This window comes from Alosa alosa, chromosome 16, assembly GCF_017589495.1.
Source record: "Alosa alosa isolate M-15738 ecotype Scorff River chromosome 16, AALO_Geno_1.1, whole genome shotgun sequence".
NCBI classification, from domain to species: domain Eukaryota; kingdom Metazoa; phylum Chordata; class Actinopteri; order Clupeiformes; family Clupeidae; genus Alosa; species Alosa alosa.
The window spans coordinates 18,306,319-18,328,956 of NC_063204.1; the positions used below are offsets into that span (position 1 = coordinate 18,306,319).

General features: G+C 43.1%; 1 protein-coding gene across 3 annotated transcripts in view; it reads left to right on the forward strand.

Annotated features, from left to right (window-relative positions):
- xylb (xylulokinase homolog (H. influenzae)) overlaps window positions 1-20,645 on the forward strand; it is a 32,581-nt gene extending 11,936 nt beyond the window's left edge. For all 3 annotated transcript variants that reach the window (XM_048265648.1, XM_048265649.1, XM_048265650.1), the window contains exons 13-19: window positions 894-1,009; window positions 1,217-1,290; window positions 2,134-2,230; window positions 6,649-6,707; window positions 8,644-8,731; window positions 12,409-12,503; window positions 20,189-20,645. In XM_048265648.1, coding sequence (XP_048121605.1) covers window positions 894-1,009; window positions 1,217-1,290; window positions 2,134-2,230; window positions 6,649-6,707; window positions 8,644-8,731; window positions 12,409-12,503; window positions 20,189-20,257 — 598 coding nt within the window. In that variant the 3' untranslated portion in view covers window positions 20,258-20,645. The remainder of the gene's footprint in view (window positions 1-893; window positions 1,010-1,216; window positions 1,291-2,133; window positions 2,231-6,648; window positions 6,708-8,643; window positions 8,732-12,408; window positions 12,504-20,188) is intronic.
- Window positions 20,646-22,638: the final 1,993 nt, after the last annotated feature.

Here is a 22,638-nt window from a genome sequence, read left to right on the forward strand (position 1 = left end):
CTGTAGTCCTCCTGATAACACTTTAAACTATTATTTTACATACCGTATGTATTATTTTACATATGTATATCTCTGTAGAAGCTTTCCCTGTTCACTTTTAATTAAGGCTTTACAGTTAAGGAAGGATGACAGATTTTGTCCTTGTTTTTACCTCTATTATGTTATCCAATAAGTAAGACTTATGGCAGAATGACACCTTTGCAGATTGTCAGCCACAATACCAACAAAAATGCAATATATCAAGAATGCCAATTACCAGAATTCTTCTCCAGATACTATGCAAATTGAGAAAATCTAATATGCAACCCTGGCAGATGTGATATTTGTGAATTAGAAATACCCCTCCTTTGATATTTTGAGTAATTTGTAAACCTTAAGATAAAACAGGAGGGTTCTTTGGATATTCAGAAGTCAGTGGTATTCAGAGAAGTTTAGGGATGTGTTGGATGAGGAAAGGTCAATTGACCGTTCTGCTCTGCTGTGTTTCTCAAATTCCTTCCTCTTCTGTCGTTGCCCTCTTCTTCTGATGCATTCACTTGGTTTTATTCACAATCTTTCTGTAATGACCTCTTTTGCTCCCCTTATACACTCTCGGCTTCTCCACCACTCTTTCTCTCTCCTCTCTCTGTGCTCATCAACAAACTAGCTGCCCCCCCTCCTCACCTCAGCTTCCTCCTGGCAGAACACCTCACGCTGTTATTTTTATGGGGATTCAACAGATAAAGAGTGGCCCTAACGCAAATGCCCAAACTTGCAGATCCTGCCGGCAGTGGGCATACTGGGCATCTGTTTGCACATGTGTGTGGATGGTGGGGGTGCTGCTGCTGCTGCAGAATGTAATGTTCAATGAATCCCAATTAAAGTATTAACCTTGTCCTGTTCTGCATCCCTAGTTTCAAAAACGGCTCCCTGACCCGAGAGAGGATCCGTAATGCGTGCGCTGGGGGCTCCTGGGACGTGTTCTCCAGGTCCCTGAGGTCCACCCCCGTGGGAAATCATGGCAGTCTAGGTGCTCGCTCACATGTGTTTGTCATTTCATACCTGACAGATGAATGCGAGTGGGTTTTAACGAGTGCTCGAGTGGCAAACATGTTTACTCCATGCCAATCCACGATTCGGTTTAATGCATGCAAATGCTCGAGTGAGCAAATTACTCCGGTCAAGACGCAGGTCACTTTTACACACTTTTACTTGGCTTTTTTCTGTGTTTTTGCAGGCATCTACTTTGATGCGATGGAGATTACGCCCCCAGCAGTGGGAATTTACAGGTTCAATAAGGAAGACCAAACAGTAAGGGTTCCACACAGGAGTATAGATCAAATAGGTGTATTGGTCAAGTCATGTCACTTTTATTATGTCCACCATTGCATGCAGGCAGCTTGTAATAAAGGGTTTGTAAAAGCTTTTTCTTTTTTTTTCACAAATGTTTGGTCTTTGATGACATACAAAATGTACACTAATCCGCATGTAACTTGGTATGGTTGTAGCTCCACATGGCTGATGTGGAAGAGATGGTTTGTTTTGCTAGGTGTATATTTCTCTCGCAATAGCTTGAACTTTATCTTGAACTATAATTCCTTATTAATCAGTTCAGTATAAATTAAATCAGTTCAGTTCAGTATAAATAAAACAAACATGTTTACTCTATTGTTGCCATTCACATAATAATTCAAGATAACATTTGTCTTGGAATGGAAAATATCTATTGCTATTTCACTTCATTCTCACTCTATTCTTAAGCTTACTCTTGCTTAATGCGGCAGTCATGTTATGCATGTTATACATCAGGCTCGTCTTACTGATGAACAAATCAGCAGGTGCTGGCCCAAAAAGCAAATATAATGTCTCAATGAGGGCATGCATGGATAAAAAGAGTAAGAGTCAAACAGGTGAACCATTCAATTATTTGACCCAGTCACACTGTGAGAGATTTCTGCTGCTGTGTCTGATGGAGAGACTGGCTTCTGAGCTGAGGTGCACTGCTCATACGATGTCCTCGTGGCTGTGTGAGATTAGGTCAGGGGGCTCCTCGGTGAGAATGTGGTCAATAGGAGCGGCTGGCTGTGTGTGGACGGGGAATCGTCCCCTGTCTCCTGACCAAAAAGTCTCCCTTCGTGCTTGGGCCCCGTACAGGTGGAGGGCTTCTCAGGTGAGGAGGAAATCCGAGCCCTGGTGGAGGGACAGTTCCTGGCCAAGAGGGTCCATGCCGAAAAACTGGGCTACAAAATCAGTGAGTGCTCAGGCCCTGGCTCTGTTCTGGTCTGGTCTCCTTTTTCTATTCACTCCTGTCTATGGGTCTTCTTGTCTAATTGTCAATTGGTCTGCTCTGCTGTGTTTTCTCATATTCCTTCCTCTTCTCTCGTGACCCTCTTCTTCTGATGCATTCACTTGATTTTATTCGTGATCTTTCTGTAATGACCTCTTTTGCTCCCCTTATACACTCTCGGCTTCTCCGCCACTTTTTCCTCTCCTCTCTGCGCTCTTCAACAAACTAGGCCGGCCATCAATAGTCATCAATATTGAACTCTGTGGTGAATGGTCCCTTCTTAGTAAATATCAATGGCTATGTGATATTCTAGTTCTTTGTGCGAATGTATGTGTAGAATATCTTTTTGAAGGCCAGCCTCACTGCATCTAAGAAATAAAGGGAAGTACAGGCTGAATAAAATGTAGTCTCATTGTGTGAAGGTCTCTGGGTTTGGATCTGAGTGTGATGTTTCTAATATTGTAGGTCCACCATTCATCTCTGTCAGTCCATACATTTATGACCGTGTGGGTGGGTGTACATGAAAGAGCCCATAGCTACCCGAATACATGTGGAACATCACACACACACACACTCACACACTCACTCACACAGTCAGCCACACATGCACACACACACACACACACACACACACACACACACCACACACACACACACACACACACACACACACACCTCACAGTCAGCCACACATGCACACACACACACACTCACAGTCAGCCACACATGCACACACACACACACACACACACACAGTCAGCCACACATGCACACATGTACACACACACACACACACACACACACACAGTCAGCCACACACACACACTCACTCACGCAGCCACACATGCACACACACACACACATGCACACACACACACACACACACACTCAATTACGCAGCCACACATGCACACACACACACACATACACTCACTCACACAGCCACACATGCGCGCACACACACACACACACACTCACTCACGCAGCCACACATGCGCATGCACACACACACACACACACTCACACACACACATGCGCGACGCCACCTAAAATACACTCCTCACACATTGAGCCACACGCATGCACACACACACACACACTCACTCACGCAGCCACACATATGCGCACACACACACTCACGCAGCCACACATGCACACACACACACACACACACACACACTTACTCACTCACAAAGCCAAACATGCGCACACACACACACACATACACTCACTCACACAGCCACACATGCGCATGCACACACACTCACGCAGCCACACATGCACACACACACACACACACTTACTCACAAAGCCAAACATGCCACACACACACACACACACACACACACACACACACTCACTCACTTACTTACGGAGCCACACACACACACTCACTCACACACCACACACTCACTCACGCAGCCACACACTCACTCACGCAGCCACACACTCACTCACGCAGCCACACACACACGCACACACACACACTCACTCACGCAGCCACACATGCTCTCCCTCCAGTATAAGGGACATTGATTACTGATGCATCTGCGCTGTTGGCCTTTAAATAATTCACTGTCTGCTTGGATCGCCCCCTGCTCAGTCCAGCAGGTATCGGTGTGGCCGTGTGGAGCCTCCTGGCTCGTCCCTTTGATACCTAAGCACCCAGGGTGGCCTCTGCACAGCGTGCCCATGTAGGAATAGAGACTCAGTTGCGCCAGCATGTTCCTCAATGCATTTATTCACTACCAAACCACCGTGAGAAGTTTTAGTTGGTGTCATATGTGTAGATGTGTTTGTGCATGGGCCTGCATGGGATGTTTCTGGTACTATAACTTAGGGAATATTCACCTTATTCAGCCCCGCCCATTTTTTTAAATTCCACGTTGTCTTTAAACTTCCGGTCGGCTAGCTACGTCTAGTTAGCTTCATTGGGATAACACAGCAGAAGAGGATAGCGAGGCTAACTTACAGAAAAGCCACTCCAAAGTCAGTTTTTTCCTAACTTCAGATAGGAAAGCTGTATAACAGAAATGTCTTAAGTCACCAAAATCCTAAATAAACGTTCCTAACTTTAGGATGACCCATAATATATGATGCCAGTCATCTCGATAGAGCTCTGCTATCTCAATGTATCGCAATGGATGTACTGCTCAATCGGAAGTTCGGAGACAATGTGGGCAAAGCTTGCGCCCCCATGTTTGCGCGCGGAATAAGGTGAATAGAGAGAGAAAGAGAGCGAGAGAGACGGGCAGATGGACAGAAGGACGAGTGCATCAGGTTTTATGAATGAGGACCGTCTGTAAGTCGCTCCATCATTCCACACATGCAGCGGTTTCCTGTAATGCACATGCAGCGGAATGCTGCCTCCATGAAGCCGAGCGCTTGGGAAAACCCTCCAGTAGGCCTTGTGTCCAACAGCACTGGACTGACCGGCATGTATTTACACAGTGCACTCCTGAGTCCCCTGCACACCTGCTCTCATGATTCAGAGAGCGGGGGACACACATGCCTGCCCCTTCTCGGTCCTGTTCAAAGCCCATAGGATGACACCATGATCCGCTCAGTGGTCAGCTCAGGGGTACGCACTCGGCAGCATTCTCTTGCCTGCCCAAAGGCTAAAAGGCCAAAATGCTCATGCCCAGCTGCTGACCTGCATACGATGTTTTAATCAGACAGAGCGGTTGCCCAGTGGCCTTCATCAGTGCCTCCACTCCCCAAAGGAGAAAGTGGGATGGTGGATGATTTGCTATTCAGTCCCTCAGCTCCTCACTTCATTCTTGTTCTGCTCCCAGACAGATGGTTCAGATTTCACCAGAAATTCTAGTCTTTTGATCGCAACAGATTTCAATGGGAGCTGTATATACAGAGAAAGGGAAATAGTGACGACCTTCCATCTAAAGACCATATACTGTACTCTGTCACAGCAGGGTTTATTTGTCTCTTTCAAAGCTATAATCATGTTTGTGGTTTTCTGCAGAGAGATATTTCCGTTCTGGCTCTCACTCCTATTCTTTCACAACCTCTCACCGAACCGTACTTATCAGCATTGATGGTCACTGTGAAATGGAAGCGAGGGGTGGGGTGGGGTGGAGGTGCTTGGAGGGGCCAAAGCAGCAAATCAATTGTGGAAGGCATATACTGCATCCATTCCACTTTCTATTGGCACCCCAAGGCTACAATCACTGGCGTGACTGTTTTTAATAGTGCACGCAGGAGGGGACATTTTTCCTTTCATGGGTGTATGTTATGTTAATGCCTTTGTGAAGGAAGACTAGAGAGAGAGAGAGAGAGAGCGGGAGCATAATTGCTGTGCCCTTTTTTGCTGCCTCCTTCGCATGTTTCACTTTCATGTGGTACTGAATGTCTGCCCACACACCATCGTCTTGTGCCGATTTGTATAACCCCACTGTGGTGGAGAGGCGAGAAACCCAGGGTCAGTGAGCAAACCCCATAGAGAGAGGGAGAAAGAGAGGGATGTAGGGAGGGAGAGGGCTACCTGGGTGGGGTTTGCAGCGTGAGCTTTTGTTCCATATGGCAGCCCGCTCCCATTAACAAGCTGAAAACAGCATATCGGCCACTCATGGGGCGGCGCCGGACTAATTCAGCAGCTCCGCTTCCCCCACAGTGTACAGTAATGATGCTCTCAGCCGGGCCCGAGAACCTGTTGTGCCACTGGCAGCAAGGGACGGCGGATCGCACAACACCAGCCCCGCTGAATGTTGCCTCCGTAGACCCGCGTTCAGAGCCCTGCTGATACGGGGGTGGAGGGGATTGTATGTAATGAATGAATCATGCCATGCCTCATCTGTGAAATGGTGGTGCTTGGAAATCTTTCAACCGTGCAGTGTTAATCTTTGCCACATGCTCTCAGGAAATCTGTCATCTACAGTATACTACATATTCCAGTTCCCCCCTAAATCTGTTAAAGGAACACCAGGCAAGCTTGATGATTTTTCGCTACGAAACTCCCCCTCTCTCGGTCTGAAGCTCTTTTCCTTTTCTTTGCGTCTTCCGTCAAGGGTTTTCGCTGCTTCTTCGCTGGCTCTGCCATTATACACACGTTTGCAACAATCACTAGCGTTTCGTTAGCCTGCCTCTGTGCTGTGGATGCAGGATGTAAACTGAAACTGCTTCGGTCGGCGGGTACGATACACTGAACTTGCAAGCGGGATATTCTTCCTACAGGCAGTAGGGGCGGGCGAGAGAGTCTTCATTCGCCCTGTAATGAGTCATTTAACCATATACCGACTTACGAAGATGAGTAATTAACGTGAAAACGTTGCCTGGTGTCCCTTTAAAAGTGTAAAACGGAATGAAACTCGCCTCTTTGCTTATCCTATTGTTTTTAACCTGTGCATTTTCATTGTTTCTGTTTTTAGTACCTGGTACCAGGGTCCTGGCCACAGGTGGGGCATCTTCAAATGTGGACATCCTCCAGGTAAGACCGTAAATAAAATCTTTAAAATCATTGGTCATATTCCCTGTGTTTGCTCTTTGTGCATGTCTCCTGTTACATTTGTTGAGTTTATGTAAAGTGGAAATCCGGTGATTTTTCACAGATCTCCGTTTCTCGAGGTCACCGAGTACTGTCGGTACGAAAAAAACGAAAACAATCGGCAGCTACAGCGCTACAGAGCCCCCATGTTTATACCCCCAGAGTGTAGCGCTTTAGCTGCTTGACTGCGTTAGTTTGGGGCAGACGTGACCTACTGGTTAGCACTTCGGACCTGTAACCGGAGGGTTGCCGGTTCGAACCCTGACCAGTAGGCACGGCTGAAGTGCCCTTGAGCAAGGCACCTAACCCCTCACTGCTCCCCGAGCGCCGCTGTTGATGCAGGCAGCTCACTGCGCCGGGATTAGTGTGTGCTTCACCTCACTGTGTGTACACTGTGTGTGTTTCACTAATTCACGGATTGGGATAAATGCAGAGACCAAATTTCCCTCACGGGATCTAAAGAGTACTGTATATATACTTATACTTATATACTTAGTTGCTGGCTGCAGCAACTCTAAATAAAACCGACGTTTTTTTTTTTTTTTTTTGTACTGACAATACTCGGTGACCTTGAGAAAAGATCTATGTGAAAAATCGCCGGATTTCCTCCTTTAAGACAATATCATTTGTTCAGCTACTCCTGAGCTGCATGTGGAGCTTTGCAGGGTAGTGTGCATCTGCGGTGTTGGTATACATGTACAGTATGTGTTCTTCCCCGAGGTTACTTGTGAATCTAATTCTATCTGACCGGCGTGTGTCCTGAAGGAGCCCAGCTGTGTTTGGGTTTGATTTACAATAAATGGACTGAGACCTCTGCCGACCTGCTTTCCCACACATTAGGCTGCTGCATGACCGAGAAAAAAGAGAACAGGCGTGATGGAGGAAGAGTTTGCGGAGACATTTGTGTGCACTGTTCCAGTGTTTACCTCATGAATGTATGTGAATAGCATCTGCTAGTGAGGCATATCTGCTGTGTACATGGTTTTAATAGCAGAGACAATTTTGCTTCTGTGACAAACAGGGATACTTTATTGTGTCGTAGTTCATTTTGTGCAGTCAGTGTATAAGGGAGGGTATGTAAGGCTGAGCAGTAATTACACTATCAATACATGATGGGAAACTTTATGCCTAATGGTATGAAATTGCTTTTTTGGCACCCCATCATTTTCCTGCTAGGAAATTTGTTTCTAACGCCTAGCATCTCTAACATCTAATAATAGGCCTTTATCTTCTAAAATGAAAAGTAGCTATTGCAACTGCTACATTTCACAACATGGATATGTTGTGTTCACTGCCTCCCTGTCCTAAAGCAATTACGAAAAAGAAGAAGAGATCAGCAGAAATAACATGGCATCATTACCAAACTACTGTAGCGTTTGCAATCTATCCAATGCAGGGATATTACTGCACGGGCCTACCAGGCCCAGGGGCCCAAGGGGTCAGGGGGCCCTGAAGCCCAAGCCATTACATGGAATCCTTGCCTCAATATCAACACGATGTAGGCTATGAATCTGATTGAATTAAAGTATTGGCCATCCCCAAAATCCACCAGAATATAGGAAATCACATCAAACAAATTGAAACACAAATATGCGACAATTAGTGGGGGGCCCTTAATACATCTGGGCCCAGGGGCTCAAAAGTTCATAATCCGTCCATGATCCAATGGGCATTCTCTATATTCAATACCAGCTAGGCTTAACAGAACAGGAAAATACCACGTGTTGCCTTTTCTTTCAAATGCTTTCAAATGTTCACCTATGTTGTAAAGTAACATATTACCTAGTACATTATCCCTTACTTGTCTCACCCAGATCACTGTTTGTTCTTAACTGCCTATTTCCATGATTATCTGATCCTTTTCACTGGCATTCTATAGGTGCTCTCGGATGTTTTCAATGCACCGGTGTACACCATTGATGTGGCCAACTCTGCCTGCTTGGGCTGTGCCTACAGAGCTTTGCATGGTAAGGCCAGCATTAGAGCTGCACCAGCTGCTCCCTCTGAGGGAATATGTCCACCTGATGCTCTCAGTTGGGCAATGATGATATTTGCAGTTGATAATGTTTGATTGTCATATTTGACGGCGTGTTCATATTTTTAATACTGAGCATATTTGTTTTTTTTTTTTTGAACAAACAATAATGTATTAATGGATAGTAAAGATGATTGTTCTATGTATAGAATCAGGCATAATCAACAGCAGGCATTTAATTTGTGTTAATTGTAGTCTCTGTATTCTGTATTTGTACGACTTGGGTGTGTGTGGGGACTAGGTGAATCAGGTGAGGTCAGTAAAGCCATACATTGTACCTGGAGAGACACATTTTTTCCCGCATTTTGTTTTTAATAAGGTTGCTTTGTGACCTGCTGGGTTGTTAGAAGTTGGCTTGGATAGCTGTGTCATATGAACACTGTTGACAGACTCGTCAAACTGTTCCTGGATTCTAAGTTACATTTTCAGCGAGACTCACCGTCTGTTTTTGATTTCCTTCATGTTCCCTGTCACCCAAGAACAACCAGTAAAGGGCCTGTGTTGGTGCAATGACAGTCGCATGTCATATATTGCTTCTTGTCTGCCTTTGTTGGGAAGGGGATGCGATGCAGACAGACTTATCAATTTGATTTAACTCACTATATGACGGATAGCATTGCTTAAAAGCTCTCCATGATCCTAAGAGGACTGGTCTCATTTGTTTTGAATGCCAGACGGTGGAATTTAATACTTCCTGTTGCTTAATTAACACAATTGAATGGAGGGGCTTTTAGAGATCAGCATTTTTAAATCGGGCTTTAATTACTCATGTATTATTCATACTTTGTTTTTCTCCTCTGTGCTGTTTTTGCTTTTTTCCCCCAACTGTAACCCCTATTCACATAATCCACACTAATGCATCGCCCTGAGCACTCTTTTAATGGAAGTCAAAACTTGCACCACTGGCAAAAGCTCATGCGGCTGCACCATCTTCTTCTGAGTAATTCTAACTGCTTCATAATTTATGGGGTAGGCGTTCTCAACACAGCCTCTGTTAATTAAACATAACATTATTGTGGAATGTGCAGGATTCCTGGTGCTGGAAATGTCATGCCATTTCCAGAGATACCACTGATGCTTCTTGCACTCCTGACCCTCATGCATGACTTGGTAGGACATCCATCTCAGACCCGCAGGTTTGCCAGCGTGCATGTGTATTCTTAGATCCTGCTCTCCACAGTGTTCCAGTACACTTCCAGTGAATACATGATGTTGTCATTCTATACACAGGTCTTAAAATGTGGCCTAAAAGCTTCTTTTTGACTCTGTGTTGGGAGTTGAAGGACGGACAGGCCAGGGGATGTTGGCCGCGGAGAAGGGCTTTTTTTGTTCTGACAGACTCCAAAAGAAATGACGTGCTCTGATGTTCAACAGCTCATGTAATAGTCTGTGGCGTTGTGGTCAATTGAATTCAGAGTGCCTCCTCATGCTGGCTTTGGAGCAGCATGACCTCCAAGTCCACGAATGTTCTAATCAACTGACCACCACAATCTTCAGTCTGCTGCTGTTCTTCAGACACTGTAGTGACCAACTGCTGCCGACTGTGCGCAGACTGCCATCGTAAAATTAGAAAGCTGACATCAGCCGAGTTTCTCGTTCAGCACTTTAGCTTTTTATATCTGTGTCCATTTGAAACTCCTCATGATCACATGTTAGATGTCTTATCTCATTAGCTGGAAGCAATAGATGCACAAGTGTTGAATTTTGTTATTGTAATTGAATCCAATGACTTTATACTAACAAAAGAAACCGCTGAAGAGTTATGGTGGTACATAGAAGAAGAAACTAATGACATATAGAGTTGGAGAGGGTATTCCAAACTTTATTGCAAAATAACATCCGTCTTCAATGGGCTTCTCGTCAAATTAATCCACCTCTGGGTCCTGTCTCCATAATTATCCCACATTACATCTTGTCATAAGTAGGCCATAAAAAGAAGGAAGCTCAGACATCATGGTTGACGAATGTCAGCACTGTTAATGCTGCTAATCAAAGAATAAAACGGGGCCATAGTTTCAGCTCACCTGTGTGCCACTGTCCCCCACTTTTTAGTGGAAGTTTGAGTGAGCTGCTCTCTGGTCATAACAAGACCATTTTAATAATGTCCTGCACTATTCTTTAATTGTGTCATTATTTGTTATGGTCACTGGCAACCAGCAGAAGAGGGGAAATAGCCATGTGGACGTTGAGTGCTGTGGCCTTCAGGCAGGGTCTGATGCATCCATTGTAATTTGGCTAAGCTTGATTTCATTTCTATTAGTATTCCTGTCATGTTTTGTCGCATTTGGGATTCTCCTACTGTAACTGGATCTCGTCAGGGATGGAGAACATGAACCAATAAATATGTCTCCCACCCTTAACGGGGATGGATGCCGACTTAATTCAATAAATTTGTCAGTAGCAATTGGCTTGCGTTTGACGTGTGGACCGTGGATCAACATGTCTGTGTGAGCGTGCACTCTCGCTTACACTCTGGCCACTTGGCTGAGAGGCAAATTTTCCTGATGAATAAAACGAGGAAAAAGTGCCTCCATGCTCTCTGTGTTCTCTGGTTTTGACAATTGTCTGCTGAAATGAAAAATATCAGACAGCTGAACCGAACCACCCGCGGCAATCGCTTAGAAATGCCTGTTTTTTTTTTTGGGATTCGTTGAAGCTCAGTTGGATCAACTCACAATAAAATCTAAAGTAACAGTGAACAAGTGAAGTCAATGGATATCAAAGAGGTGATCTAGACCATTCATAGTTAAGGTCATCAGCGTCACAGAGCATTGCATAAGCATCTCTGGGGCTCGAGAGAGAAATTCTCTGTGGTTGCGGTAGGACGCGATGCCAAACGGGAAACAAAGACTCCTATGTGCTGTTCATCTGATCCGCACATAGGTACGTTCAACAGAGTACAGGGACATTTCAGGACTTTAATTTATAGAGTTGCTGCCTTGCTAGCCTTCAGGGATTCCCTTCCTCAGCAGACTGCTGGGATTTTAAACTAGACATGGAATTTATAGTAATATTGCTTGCAGTCTTAATCTTTCACGTAGAGAGTGTTTGTATAGTAAGCAGCAGAAGCAAATGCCGATTAATAAACTCAAATAATAAGAAAATTATATTGTCAAATGGGTTTATGAGTTGGTGTTCCATGACCGATCACATCAGACCAAGTAATAGTTCAGGAACACACAGGACATTTTCCACATGTTGAATTGAGATACTTCCAGGTACAGCTGCAGTAACTTGTTAATAGTGCTTCTCCATTACCTGTTAGGATGTTTACAGCGTAGAATCACATCTGTAAAACAACACCCCTAACAATGTATGTCACATATTAAATATTTCCTGTGGATTCTATTGCCATGCTTGAGACAGATTGTGTTATTATGTACGTATCAGTCCAACTCGTGTTGTTGCTTCCACTCTGGCTGCCTGTTGTTTTCCACCTGAAATATTTTACCATATTTTTAAAGTCCACTCTTGTTTCCATAATCTTGTTACGCTCATACAAAATCTCCCAGGTACATTATTCTTGTTTCCTTCCCTCACTCTCTAAGTTTCTTTTTAAATATTTCAGTGGCTTGTTTGCTGGACTCACTGTGAGGCATTGTTCCCCAGGGCTGGTCGCTGAGGCTGGAGTAGCCTTCCAGGAAGCTGTCCGTAATGCCCCTGAACCACAGCTGGCTGTGACCCCAACCCCAGGGGCAGAAAAGGTTGGTTCGCAAACTTATTAAACCCATAAAGAATACAACAACAACATATTGCTCATTCATAAGTGTGAATTCAGAGTATTGGAGTCGAGGTCCTCAGCAAGACTTCACAAAATGTAGTCTAACTGTATGTATCCCCCATGGACAAAGAATCAGCTATTATTTAAATTTAGATTCATTACATGCTGATGGTCACCTTCAGCCTTGATTCATACAGAACCTTTAGTGCTGAAACACTGATGAGGCAACAGATGTAGAGGCAATAAAGAAATATGTTGCATCTGCAAAGTGTGTATATAGCACATTATTAACAACAAGATCATAAATGAACTAGATATGGCATGTACAGTAAGGTAATGTCCTTAGCTTGACCATATGGGTGAGTATTTTATGCAGTATGTGCACTATATGTTTAATCCATTGCCATCAAAAGCACCAGATGTGAAATTTCTCTGGCTAATATTTCAAAGTAAGGAGAGATGTTATGTCACCATATAGTTCTGAATAGGCAGTCTCGAGCATCTGTAGAAAAGGCTTTCATAGAAGCAGCCTGCTCAAAAGTGCCTGGAAGATTGCAGTGCGCAGAGCAACCTCATGTGATCCATCACAGCGTTATGGTGTTCCTTGAGTCTTGCTCAATTCTGCCGTGTCCTTATGGCAGGGTCACATGGGGGGAACCATCCCCCCCACACCCACACACACACCGCTCCACCTCCAATCTCTCCCCATCAGCCGCAGATGCCGCGGCCCACGAATGGCCTACTTTATGACTCACTGCTTCTTCATTAAATGCTTCATCCCCTTGGTGAAAGCATTGTAAAAGTAAATTACATGCCACCCAGGCTCGGTGGCCGTTCCTGAAAATGTCGGGTGCGCAGAGGAGGGGAGCTAGCGCCGTGGGTGTGGTGCCGCAGCTGGGTGGGTGGGTGGGTGGCTAGTTAGGGTGGGGTCAGTTGAGGACGGCGATCAATGAGAGCTAAACGCTGACAGATTTAGCCTTTCCTGGTCCCTCATTTTCATTTTCATTTTATTTTTGCCCTTTCTTCTTTTTTTTTTTTTTTTTTTTTTTTTTTAAATAAAGCCGAGCAACTGGAGAGCCAGCAAATAATTAACAGGCCTGTTTGCCTTTTTAACACTAGTAGAGTTCATGCCGAGCTGTGAAATGGAAATGACATTGTGCAGTGGGGACATAGGGATGGTGAGGGTATACACACAGTGATGTTAATCTCTCTTCTAATTTGGAGGCTGTGTGCGTTTGTGTGTTGTGTGTGTGTGTGTGGGGGGGTCATCTGGTGTGGGTTGGTCAATGATCAAAACGCCTCCTGTGAAGTATCATGGATAACGGAAGCTAGTCTTCAATGCTTCTTTTCATGACAGTGTTCCCACAAAAGATAGGTAGAACCACATGTACTGTACATATGACAGCCTTGCACGGAGAGCTCTTCTCATCACTGACACTTTCGAAATGAGCATTTTGCTTTGTTCTTTAAATATGGAGAGAAATAGCTGCTGTCGTTAGGCAGTGAGTGGATTCTTTTATCTTTGGGCTGTAAGTAGGAAGCAGTACACACAAACACACTTCACACACACACAAACACACACACATACAGTCTCCATAATGTTCTTGTTTATAATGTTCAGCCTAGTGAGATATTTGGCTACAAGGTACAGCACTGTATACTGCAGATACTGGCATGCTATATCCTTTGTTTTGAAGCACAACTGTAATTATTTTTCATAGTCTGGCTAGAGTGAATACATTTTCTGAGAACCAATTGTTACTCACCATACTTTTGTAGATATTTTCCAAAAATGAAATGAGATGACTTCTGTAAATAGGTTGAAACATCATCAGATGACCATTCACCTACAGTACACATTGAATTGGTAACGCCTCCTCAAATCTAGAACTATCTAACCACAAATCTAAACCAGTGCTTGACTTCTTTTCAACAGGCCATACACTCCCAGGCACGGTCTCCTACACACACAAGTGTTTGGCTCTAAGTAACAAGGTGTTTATGCTGTAGTTACCGGTATGGCTTATTACTTTGAAGCAGTGGAATGACTTTTCCTGTTGGAGTGAAACTCCAGTGCAGACCCTTAGGATGTAATACTCAGTTCAAGGTAGATTTTGTAATTTTACAGAGCTGAGAACACTTTCAAATCAATAATGCTGCTATCACCCACGCTTTAATAGAAATTAATAGGACACATTGTCATATGGGGTAAACTTTGAGCAGCCACTAATGTGCAAGAAAATGAAAATTTATGATTCGTTAAGGAGCCATGAATAGCTTAGTTTTTGCCGTAATGATGATAATAGGGAGTATTATAATGATTTATATATTTTTCCAAATGGCCTCTCCCCACCACACAGACATTTATACTCCAAATCTGAGGAAGAAAAAGCATCGTTTATGGTTGATGGAAAATTTAATTTGCACTCTCAATTCATGAAGCATACCATCCTATTTTCCTGCATTGAAAGAAATAGTCTGCTGATATGACAGTTGCAGGCAAACTTGCCAATTAGACAATGCCCATGTTCCTTCCTCCAGAGCTTAATCACAGGAGGAAAGGCCTGTGACAAGTTTGTGCAGTTTGTAGTGTGTGGCGTGTGTGTGTGTGAGAGAGAGAGACAGGAGAACAACGGATCTGTTTCACTAACCAGTGACGGTAATAAAAAGAGTGAAGAGGGACCGAAAAGAAAATGAAGAGAGACCGATTCTTGTGAAACATAGAATACAACCCTTGGACAACTGACATTCTCTCTGAACTGTAACATGTATTGGAAGCAATGATATAAAGTCACTCGATACAGGCTAGTTTGTCATGTAATCTTTCTGTTGGAAATATTGACTTTGGATAAAACACCATTATTTGACAAGATAGCTGTTGCTTGTTTATGAACATGGACGACACGGGTCATAGTTCCACCTTCTCTCATAAATGCTTTATTGGGCTCAGATGTGATTAGGAGGAAGGCAATGGTAAAAAGCATAACACTGTTAGCATGCTAATGAAACAACTGAAGCACATACTCTGTGAAGAGGCTGTGTTAATACAGGTCACCTCCCCTCCTTACAACAAGGCAGGAAGAATATTACTCAGAATTGTTACTTAGTAATTGGCCCTGACTTGTCAGAATATCTAACTAGGAATGGGACTGCACATCAGGTTGTGTCTTACATTTCTTACACAGCTTATAACCTTTGGTATGGTACCCATAGTTACTTCCATGGAAGTACCTGCTTTGCAATTCTTTTTTCCTTTCCTGCAATTATTTTGTCTTTTTTGTTTTGGCTCATACCTGAGCCATTAGGAAATGAATTAGTCAGGATTAGGCGTGTCCAGCCTGACACTTGTGTTGGAAATAACACAGGGAAACATTACCTTTTGCTACTCCCTCCGTGCGGCAAAGGAGTTGCGGCAAATAGGTCTCTGGCTTTCCATTCTGTAGCTCTCCATGTAATGACTCATTTGTTCAAAATCATTAGTGCTATGGCCCCATTGTTTCCCTCCCCTCCCTAATATCTTTTGCCATATGGCAGCTTCTCTACTGTCATGTCCTCATGTGGAATGTTGAAGTGCTTTTGCAGTGGGCGGGTAAAAGTGAGATCATTGTCTGTGCCTGAAATGTAGATCTGTGCAAATGGAGTTCTTAGTTCATCTCATCTCCCTATCTGCCAGATTATTTTATAAGTGAGCACCATGACAAAAGTGACAGGTCCATTCTGATAACATGAACATGATAAATATATACATAAACAAGCACACGACCAAACGCATCATGCCTTTTATGCCTTTTGGGACAAGGTGAAGAATGTGAACTTCTTTACCCTTCATGAATATTAATGCGCTACCATTGATGGCTCAACAGCAAACATCATAATCTTGTTTACTGTTTTATTCCCCAGCTCTCTCGCTTTATCATGTCTTCCTTGCGTGAAGGTCATGCCTGCGGTATGAAAGAAGACTAAGTGTGGGGGACCTCTTGGTGTGTCTTAATTTGGAGCTTGGCAGAAAACATCACAGTCCGCTGATCATCCCATTTGATGGTGTCTCCAAAAAAAAAGCAGAGAGAAATCTAAAGAGAGAAGAAAAGAGAGAGAGAGGGAGAGAGATGTGTGCGTCTGCACTGCTGATTTCCACCGATGTTGTCATGAAAAAAGGCACATTAATATGGCGTCAGGAATGACTTGCCGCACGTGTCCCACGGGACAGGAGTTTTCGCTTGGCACATGTCTTATTTCCCATCGACATCTCAAAGAGCATTCGCTCATAATTATGCTGCTACTTCTGGAGCGGTGAGATGAAAGCAGCTGCGGTCACTGAGTTTATTTACCATCTACTGCCTTTGTGCTCATCTTCCTGATGACTTTGAAGATGTTCTTCGTTTCCCCTCGTTTCTGAGGGCATGGTGTGTGTTCAGACGTTGCAGTCAAAATCGTTTAAATACATTGCTAGGACTGGTAGAATTCATGGTATCGTGACTATTATAGGACAAATCTGCATATATATGCTTGCACTGGAGGCTAGTTCACGTACAATGAGTTCTCCACAAAAGAAAAGCTGGGTTATTGTTATGCAGAAAGTGTTTCTATGTTTCAGTTGTGATATGCAGTGCCTGTGTGTTATTTAGTCATAGGCCATAAATAGCAATGAGAAATCTCCCAAAGTGTAGCCTACCGAGCAGGTACATGAATTAAAAATGTCACCTTCTTTATTATTTCATAACAAGTCATGGAAAGCGGATTAGTTTATTTCCCAACCTTTGAAATTGATATCGAGAACAATTCACTCCAGCGTGACCATACTGTATACTGCCAAGACTTCAATTATACAGCATGTGGTCTATGGTTGCCCAAAACTGGAAATGTTTCCTGCCTCATATAGGTCAGGAAATTACAGAAGTTTTCTTAGTGTTGCAGAAGTTTTCTCGAAAGTGTTGTGTTGTGGCCACATTATCACCTCAAATATGCATTAACTTCTGCCACCTGAACATTATGTCGTCTATTATCCCTCATGCCTTGAGACGGTTATTAGCATAACCGACAAAAACATGTTTATACTAGTGTGCTAGTATAAAGAAAAAGGTGAATCTTTGGGATCTGTGCTGTAAGGTCTAATGGATGATCTCCTCGAACAAATACCCCAGATGTCTACAGAAGAGTAGTCTCTGACATCCCTCAAATATAACCCTCCCCAAATAGTCTATATCACATTATCACACTATGTGTGGAATGAAGGTTGGTTATCTGAAGAGGAGTCCTTTGTTCTCCAGAAGCACGTCAAGTCTGGAGAGAAGAGCTGTTTCTGTGTCATTGAGACTGTATGTGTGTGTGTGTGTGTGGATGGATGTGTTCCACTGTACGTGCACCAAACCCCAGTGGGACTTCGACGGCGAATCGGGTGTCAAGTCTTATTGGGGGGGCGATGTATGTTTAGCTGTCAGGGCCGCCGAGCCGAGGCAGCCTATTTAAGACTGAGGAGGAATCAATCATACTGGATTACTGTTCATTGCATTTTTATGCAAACCTCCAAGATGGTCCTTCACAGAAAATATTTATGACAGCTACCTGGGCTGCCGAGTGCTGTGTGCAAAGAGCTTCAGCACGGCAGCTTGCTTTGAAGACCTATAAAAGAAATTGGAGCAGCGCAGGTACGTGATGCACAGCAGCAAACGGCTGCTTGTAAATGGTTGCTTGTGTTAGTTGCACTTGCCTCTCTGTTATAAAACATAACACAAATGAAGCTTTCCTTTACATAGCAAAGGCCCTCATGGCAAGCTAGGCTATGATATTTGATCAGTCACTTTTTTTCTTGAGGTGCAGGCGGTTATTATTGTATTCTGAACAGCCATCTTTGCTGTTACCTCCCCTAAAAGGACAGGTAAGCTCCTGTGTGGAACACAGCCTGTTCATTTGCATCGGGTGAGATTGATAGGGGTTTGGGGGTGAGAGATGTTTATGGTTGGGCCTGCTGGCAGGTCCACAGCCTCTTTAATTGGGACTTGTCCACTTGGCTTTCCTCACTCCTACCTCTGGTCTTATATTTTACCCCCAGTGTCTATCACACTAGCAAAAGCAGGGAGCTGTCATGTAACATACAGCATATTTTTTCCCTTCATGCCCCAGGGAGGGGCTGCCCAAGCATAAAATGGATGCAATGGATGGATCATGTCATGAGAGTGAAAGCAATTTTCTGAGTTGGAAAATCAGGCTTTACAGAGCATGCAACCTCTCCAACCCCCCCCCCGATCCACCACCCATGGCCAATGGCACAGTTTAGCCTTGAGTTCTCATCATACATCAAGATTGGTTTTACACAAAATGAATAATTATACACTGTAAAGTGCTCTTCATATTTGAACATGGAGGTATACACACAAGTTACTAATCTGACTGACTCTAATGCCAATTTTAAATAACATTACAATATTTTATTGTATATATTTTTGGAATAGGTCATTTGATAATGGCATCAATCCATGAATAGTTTGTAGCATAATAGAGACTCAATGGGGATGGTTGTGGATACATGGCTAACCCTATATAACACATATAATCATTGTCCCTTTCTCTTTGGACAGATAAAATAATATGTAATTCAAACAGAACTAAAATGCACACTCCCAGCGTGGGTGCAGTGGAGCAGTGCAAATAGAAATGTCACTTACAATTGGACGACCTGGGTTTCTTGCGAGTCACTTTGGATAAAAACGTTTACTAAATATCAGTCAACTTTAACTTTAACTCGTAAAATATAATGTTTTGTCAATATTAATGTTTTAAAAGTACTTAATCAGAGAATAATCAATTGTTTTTGAACTCCGTCGCCAGCTATTAAGAAGCCTGTTTTAAAATCAGAAAGAGCACTGTTTCCTATTAAATCTAATTCACAATGATGAAACAGAAGGATTGCAATATTTATAGGCCTACTGTATTGATCTTTGATATATTAGAAAGATCATAATATAATCATGGTTATACTCAAATATACAGTAGTAATGTGTATAATAATCTAGCATTGTGGTATCTAATTATTCTGGCTATAACTAAAGGAGGTACTGTACTCTCAGACCACAGTCATACAGGGGAGCACTCATATGCACTCCTAATTCTATTTGTTATAAAAGACAAATGTAGTGTAAGGAAGTGCTTGAAGTTAGCTTCACAACAAACACGATCCCTTTTACTGCACTTTATTTTTAACCGAAATACAGCCTGATCCGTCTTGCATGCTAGTTTTTGTATAAGTCGACCAAAACTTTTTTTATACCCCTTCACCCTTAGGTCAGGGTGAAACTGGGGAATGGATCCTCTAAATGCTTGGACAGTGCAGGCATCAAAATACAGCAAACGTTGGACATTTTAACAGACCAATGTATGCGCTTTCAAACAACCTTTTACCTGAAATGCCCTCAAACAGTGTTGTGTCCTATTATTGAGCGTCTAGGTTGGTTCCACTCCCTGTAGCCACAGACATCTGTGGTTTTGTCTCTCATCAGTGGTACTAAATACTGTCCTTTGGTTATCATTTTTGGTGCATCTGACATACTGTCATTTGGCGCAAAGGGGGTACCCAAAATGCCTAAAACTGACGAAAAGGGGCATATCTGTAACATTACATTGCAATATGAGTTCATTAGTGAGCGATCATTCTGATGTTCTACTCTGTTCCAGGTTTATGAGTCACTGCTAAGGAGATACGCTGTACTGGAGGAGAAGATTCTGAGGGAGACCAAGCAGTGATGGGATTCAACATTCCCAGGGTATCAATCATCCAATCCCATCCATTTTGATGATTGAGAATCACTATATAAAAACCTCAGAAGATGATTCAGAGTAGCTTGGATAACTAAGTAGCCTTTTGATCAAAGCCATTGTAGGCAGGGTTTGAGAGTATTTTTTTCATATTGAATAAGAAAACTATTTTTTTCTTAATTCCTTTGTCATTTGAAATATTAAGATTGACATTGTTTTAATATTAAAAAAACAGTAATCTCTTCTCACTACCAGTGTATTTAGACCATAAAATAAAAGCACAATAACTGAATCCATCTGCTAACACACTATAATCAAGATTGTTGTTCAAATTTCTTCCTTCAGTGAAATTTGAAATTAAATAATAATAATAATATTTCAGCAACAACTGAAGCCTGTTTGTGTTGCTTTGTGATGTAGACTTTATGACCTCTCTCACTTGCTTTCCCCCTCACATACACACACACACACTTGTTATATGTACATGAATGTGCTCTGCTCGCACGCTGACTCCCATTGCTGTTCTATTAATACTCTGCATCCCTGCCGGCTTTTCACACCACTACCCCCACCCGCTTGCTGACAATAAAGGCCCTCCAATGCCACTTTAAATCAATCACTCATTAGGCCTGACTCCCATCTGCACCACTCTTGAAATGCCATCCCTGGACAGACTGAGGGAGAACAGGCTTTTGCCTGGCTTGTGCGCTAGGTAGCAGGGTGCGCCGCACATGGCGGATGGATTGCTCTCTCCCACGCTGTGGCCAATTGTCAGGACATACTGTCTGTGGAGCGGAGAGGTCTGCTTCGCTGTTGGTCGCTCGGCTCAGGCGACTGAGTGTGTCTGTCATCAGAGAATATACTGGAGGTCGCAGTTAATCCAGATCCTCATTGCAAACTCTCCTCATAGTGCCAAGGGCACCACAAGGTGGTCCAGAAGTCAGCCAAATCCTCTGCTTACTATCAGTCATGAGGATAAAGTAGGTTTGTTAATATATTACAATATTTTATTTAATATATTTGTTCACCATATGGCACAGTGCAACTGAGTGGCTGTCATTATTTGACGACTTGCCTTTGTTTACACACTAATGTAATGGTGGGTGGTTTTGCCCACCCTTTGTCACTTGAGGCTGTCACTGCCAAGTGAGGCAGCTAATTAACTGCATACCTTGTGGGTTAGATACTGTGGACAATGAAATGCAATTACAAGACAAAGGGGAAAGATATCAGATGTTCCACACAATGTACCACAATCAACACGTATTCTGTTGTGCTATGTGTTTCCTAATCGGTGGGGTTATGACACAGAAGAAGGTGAACATGCAAGAACATAATATCCTTCATTCTGTATAAACCCAGAGTACACCAGCTTCTGCAGTATCTTCCCCTCATACATTACTGTTTATTTATGTTACTATGTAAAACTGTCAATAGACATTGTGACAATTATATCTCACAACAATGCACATCTAATGACCTTTTATGACACCCATGGTGGTGATCAGTTAGTGACATGACCTAAAAAATCATGCCATGGATTGCTTCTGTGAAATGGTGCCCACATAGTATTCCTCCAACCTGTCCATCAGACATTTGAGTGTGTTCGCTGCATGTCTTGTTACAGCCAATCACAGATGGGTGAAAAATAACCTGGTAATGCAAGTTACTGAGGTCCAGGCCTTATTTATGCACCTTGTGAGCCCCAACCTGCTGCAGCACTTTCACAAATGCAGAGGTGTTGACTCGACCTAGAGTCTCCTCATAACAATGTTAGGGCCAACCAGTCTTACTGGAAACATTTCCATTTTATCTTCTTTTATCCGTTGTATTGTTTTAACATGTCATGTGAACTAGTTAGGTATGTTACAATCACAACAATATGTTAAACAAATTGGTTGATAAAGTTGATAAAGTACATAGGACAGTTAAAGGAACACTTTAAAATGTTGACGTGTTCCTTTAAGTAAATGTAATTCCTTGAAACCATTGTGTTCAGAAACAAGCTAAACCCCATCTGAATCCAAAGCAAACGTGTAGAGAGTAACTGCTAGCAATTTTCAACATTGACTCAATGGTTTGCTGCTAGCATGTTTTCCCCCTCATGAGGACGACATTGGGGCGGTAAATGTCAAACAAATCTATGGCCAGAAAACAGGCCTGGTCCAAAGTTGAAACCCTGAAGGGTTTGTTTGTGTGTGCAGGATTACCCCAAAACCACCTGCCAAATTTTCATGGAATTTGCTGGAAAGATGCAACCAATGTAGAACCCATTAAATTGTGGAGAGGCTCTGACTTGCGGGGCAGCTTGATGAATCTATTTTTACTGCCATTACCCTTGCAAGATGTGGCATTTGGCCTTCACAAGA